Source organism: Silene latifolia, chromosome Y, assembly GCF_048544455.1.
Source record: "Silene latifolia isolate original U9 population chromosome Y, ASM4854445v1, whole genome shotgun sequence".
NCBI lineage: Eukaryota > Viridiplantae > Streptophyta > Magnoliopsida > Caryophyllales > Caryophyllaceae > Silene > Silene latifolia.
Window position 1 is genome coordinate 445979622 of NC_133538.1, and position 5653 is coordinate 445985274.

Sequence of the window (5653 nt, forward strand, 5' to 3'; positions counted from 1 at the left end):
AGGAGCCTCTGTCGTGTATGCTTGGGGGCGAGGAACAACAAGTCGTGGGATAACAGGGGCACACATCCATGGGGTAGTAGGGAAGGGACAAGGTGGATATGCCCAAGGAGAAGGCCCCACGGCCAACCACCATACCCGAAACTAGAAGTCGGCCACGGGTTGGGAGCAACAGCAGTTGGAGTTGAGACAGGGACATGAGCAGAGACTTCAGTGGCATTAGAACGAGAACCATTATTGCCTTTTCTGCCTTTGTTTCCTCCACCTTTTTTTTCCTATTAAATTTACCAGCTTTATCTTGTGCTTGAGAAGGAGGACGACCAAGGATCGAAGGAGAATCGTCAGCAGTGGTGTGTTTCGCATACATAACCGACTGACCACACGTAGCAGCCTAATTTGCAAAACCCGCTTCCTTAAGCGTGAGCATAGATCGTGCTCGTTAGAAGAGAGGTAAATGATTTCTTTATCGAATTATAGTTCCCACAGCATGGTAGGCCTCGGTGAGACCAGACACGAGTTGAAGGACAAGTCGGCTATCGGAGATCGAAGAACCAACGTTCTTGAGTTGATCAACGATACTCTTAGGACGTTGACAATAGGTCGATGCGGATGAAAAATCCTCCATCATTGTGTGAGAGAACTCTTGCTCAAGAGTGACAGTAACACCCACAGTTTTCGCCTTAGTCTTTAAAATGTTTTTAATTGTTTTATCACGCTATTTATATTTTAAAAATCCATTTTTATAAAAAGCGATTCTTATGTAGAATAATAGTTTTAATTACCGTCTTGGCCATTTAGGATGTAGTGTTGGCTCTACGATGATTTTTAGTTAAAATCGAGTCATGTTGAGTCATTTGGGCCAAGTCTTGCTTTTGGGCTTCCTTACTCCCTTCCTCTACTCAAACCCTTGTAGTATCTTCTTCCTCTTCACTTCCAAAAATATGAAATTCTCTTCTCAAGAACAAACATCATTAAAACCTTTCACCCTTAAACCTAGATTCACCATAACTCTTTCGTTTCTCCACCAATCTTCACCATTTTCGCGCCAAAATCTCTATTTTCCCGCCCTCCATCTTTCTAGGTAAGAAAAATCTAACCTTTTGAATCTTTGGGAAAATTCATCTTTTTGTGAGATGAGTTTTCTAACCCTTTTTATCTTAAACTTTTTCTTAGGTGGAAGCTTTAGTGTTCTAGGGTTGAATTAGGTCGGAATCTTGTTTATTGAAATGCGAAAAGGTAACGGTGATAGGTTACTCGGTATTATATCAATTATGTGATTTGTTTGTTAGAGATTAGTCTTTTAATTGATAAAATTGGTACCTTTTCATGTTTATCCATGTTTCTTATTTGGATAATTGTTGTTGAATGTTGTCTTGAATATTTGGGTAAAATATGGAGCATGTTATCACAACTGTTATTAATTGGGTGAAGTTGTGATGTTGGATGATTTAATTGATTGAGTTTGGATCAAATCTCGTGGTTTAATCCTTCTTTTATGCTTTGATTTTACTCTTAAGGCTTGCATGAAGTTACTTGGGTAATAGATGATGAAATTAGGATTGTAAGGGTAAGATAAATGTGATTTGGGGATAAAGATGAAGCTTGTTGTGTCGTGGGAAACAACCTTTTGTGCAGGCTGCGCACCTTAGCGTAGGCTGCGCTATAGCCTGAACCAGTTTTCGTAAAATGGCCATAACTTTATCGTTTCTTCTCCATTTTAGGCTTATGACCTACCGTTAGAACCGTAAGAGGATAAGATATCATCTCCAGTTAGTTTCACCTCCTTCTCGAGTCTAGAACTCAAGTTATGACCGTTTGAAGTTGACCCTTGTTGTAATCGAGTTCTAAACTTAATGTTTCAAATTGGGGTTTTGATTTCTTGTTGGGTATACTTCTTAACCTTGGTGCTAATTCTTATGTGTGGTATGTTATCACTTGTTTAACATTAAAACACCTTGACTAAGTCTCATTTACATATTTAATGACGGTTTTTGGATGTTTCACCCATATATGTCATGTTTGCCTTGAATGACCAATGGATTCATGTTTGGTTAGTTAGTTACCCCTTTTCTTGCTTTACCTTGTTGATATACCTCTAAACCTTTATTCTAATATTTGTGCATGACATGTTAATATTTGTTTGTCATTGGTATAACTTTTTTATGTCTCTTTCACATGATAAGTGACGGATTTTGGATGTTTGACAGAAGTGTGCCATGTTTACCATGAATGGTCATCAGAATCATATATACCTTGATAGAGTCCATCTATCACATCTTGTGTTGCGTATCTTCTTGTTGGAATTAATGTCTAATTTGTGTTATTATCTACCCATAGTACTCATTTGTCTTTGCACCTTGCCTTACTATGCTTGACTCACTTTTTTTTGGTGAAATGTGAATATTATTAATAATAATTTCCAATATTTTACACCATACAAACCATGCACATGTTTCTAACTACACCAATTTTATGATGTCAGTTACTTCAGTTGTTGAAGCCACAAAGAGCATCCAATTCTGGTACTATCAATCTTCAATTTCTGCAGTCTCCATTTGATGCGTTCCTGAATACCATTAATCAGACTAGTAGGCTGCTACACATAAAACTCAACACGACACTTATTTCTTTCTTCCCAATTACTATAGATCAACCCGCCAATGGCTACCATAACTATATGTTTCTTAAGAACAGATTTGCATCTCCACCTGATTGCCCAGCTAACACAGTCACCATACCAAGTAGTCTGTAACCAGTCCTGTAATAATCTTACACAAGTCTTCCTGAGTCTCTTTTTGCACTCCACATATATAACATAGTTCATCAGTAATCACTCCAAACTTCAACAGTCTATCTCTTATTAAGCACCTCTTATGAATGAATACCCAAGAGAGAAAAGCGTGTTTGGGGAGGCTGAATTTATTCCATACAAAAGGTTACCAGTCGACTTTCTGCTTAGGTCCCAACAACCAACTATAGACCTTTTGCATTGAATAAGGCTCAGCAGCCCAGCCATTAGCCAGAAAACTATATCTAACCATCTCTCTTACCTTACACAATTGTCTCCAAGCCCAACTAGAAGAATTGGTAGTTTATAGCTCCACCACTCATGTTGCTTTATAAAATGTGATGTACCCATTTAACCCATAAGCAATCTTTTTTATTGGCCACCCACTGAGAATATTTACCAATCAAAGCAACATTCCAGAGGTAGAAGATAGTGATCCCCAGCCCCTCTTGTTCTTTGGGAGGCAGCATTTTCCAAATAAATAGGGGGAGCATTAAACTTATCAGTAGAGCCTGGCCATGAGAAAATTCTGGAAATGCTATCCACCTTATGAATTATAGTTTTAGATAGCAGGAAAATCCTAGCCCAGTAACTATGCATTTGGGTTAAAACAGTCTTGACCAAAACCAACCTGCCTGTATAGCTAAGATATCTAGCACCCCCCCCCCCCTAATTCTACTAACAATCTTATCTACAATCTTATTACACTTTGCAATGGTGATTCTCTTATAAGAAATTGGAATGCCTAAGTATCTAAAAGGGAATGTCCTTTAATTGAAACCTAGACAAACTTAAGATCCGCCGCTTCTCATTAGAGGATACCCCATTCATATAAATGTCATACTTGTCCTTGTTCATCTGCAACCCAGAACTTTCAGAGAATATAAGAAAGGCCCTCATCAGCACCTTAACATACTCACTGCCCCCCTGCAGAAGAGCAATAAATCATTTAAAAAAGCCAGATGACAAAGTTTCAATTATCTACACAGAGGATGGAATCTGAAATCATATCTATCAGTCACCACATCCAAAATTCAAGTCAAATACTCCATACAGATAGTGAACAATAGAGGAGACATTGGGTCCCCCTGCCTTAAGCCCCTCTTGCCCTTGAAATACCCAAATTGAGCACCATACAAAGACAAAGAAAATGATGTAGTTGTCACACACTGCATGATCCACTCAGTCATCTGAACTAAAAACTGAAGAGCACATAACATCTCCTTCACAATGAACTATTCAATAGAGTCATAGACCGTCTTCAAATTAATTTTCAACATTGCTCTAGGGAAGCAGCTTCTCCTATTATAAAGTCTAATAAGGTCTTGACAAATAAGTATGTTTTCTACAATCTCCCTGTCTTGAATAAAGGCAGCTTGATTCATACTTATCACATCAAGCAACAACCTAGCCATCCTATTAAAAATGACCTTAGATATACATTTGTAGAGAACATTACAGTCGGCTAAGGGCCTGAACTCAAAAACTGTACTAGGAGCCTCCTCTTTGGGAATAAGAGTGAGCAAAGTAGCATTCACTTGCTGAAGCAGCTTACCATTTCTGAAAAAATCCAGTACAGCCTTCACATCTTCCCTTACAATGTCAAAAGCATTCCTAAAGAATCCAGATGAATACCCACCTAGTCCAGGGGCTTTCTCATTTGGAATGGAAAATAAAGCTTTTTTAACCTCATCTCTAGTAACCTCCCGAATCAAAGTGGTGGCCTCCTCATGAGAAACAGTTTTACCTCTCCTCACAACCTCTACACAAACACTCTTAGCTTGAGAAGAACTCCCCAACAAAGATTCATAGTAATCAAGGAAAGCTGCTTCAATATTCTTACTATCATAGTATTCCTGCCCATATCTATCCTTGATCCTTAAAATCTTATTCTAAGCTTACCTGGCCTTAATGGAGCTATGAAAAAATTTTGTGTTATCATTTACATAATTGACCCATTGAACTTTAGCTTTCAGTGCTAAGTAAGACACACGAGCAACCTCAAGCTCCTTATAAGTTTGGGATGCAATTCTCTCCTCAGCTTGAATGCTTAAATCCCAAGGATCATTATGCATCCTACTCTGAATGTGCTCCAGGAAAAACTTGGCCACCTGTGCAGCATTCTCAATGTCCCCATAACCATCCTTATTCAATTGCTTTAAAGGATACTTAAGGACTTTTAACTTTTTAACAACTTGAAACATATGGCATCGAGTAATAGTTTTACTCCAACCCTCAGCTACAATGTCCTTGTACTTCTCACTTTTTCCCCACATATTGAAATATTTAAAGCTGGTTTTCTTCCTCCCATTATCCCTACATATTTCTAATAATAAAGGACTATAGTTATACAATGCTTCAGGTAAAAAGACAACAATACTAGTAGGACCATTCAAGATCCAATCATCATTGTCAAGACTTTGTCTATCCTACTGAACACTCTAACAGCCCCCTCCTACTTGTTGTTCCAGGTGTAGTAGGCACCAGTAGTCACTAGGTCATAGAGTTCACAAGAATCAACACATCTCTGAAATTCCTTGACTTCAGCATCAGAGACATCGGACCCAATTCTCTCATCCATATAAAGAACATTGTTAAAATCCCCCATAAGCAACCAGGGACCAGTAATAGCATTCTTCATATTATTCAAAGAGCTCCGTAAAGGGCCCCTATTACATCCATACACCAATGAACAAACCCACTCAATCCCTGTCATAAGGTGAGTGACTTTAACATGCACTACTTGAAGCTCTTTTCTAATAGTTATCACAGAAAATAGAGTGGGATCCCATAAGACCCAAATCTTACCACTATCCCTAATATCATTATTATCAATGAACTGCTAGCAAGTACCTAATACTTTCTGAA

The 5653-nt window shown here is 38.3% G+C and overlaps 1 protein-coding gene across 1 annotated transcript; it reads right to left on the minus strand.

Moving 5' to 3' along the window:
* Positions 1-2933: 2933 nt before the first annotated feature.
* On the minus strand, positions 2934-5426 carry LOC141632737 (uncharacterized). Its single transcript, XM_074445253.1, has 5 exons — positions 5245-5426; positions 4732-5101; positions 4135-4641; positions 3630-3712; positions 2934-3072 (listed from the first exon to the last, which is right to left on the minus strand). Exons 1-5 carry the CDS (start codon positions 5424-5426, stop codon positions 2934-2936), a joined length of 1281 nt encoding a protein of 426 aa, XP_074301354.1.
* Between the last annotated feature and the right edge of the window lie 227 nt (positions 5427-5653).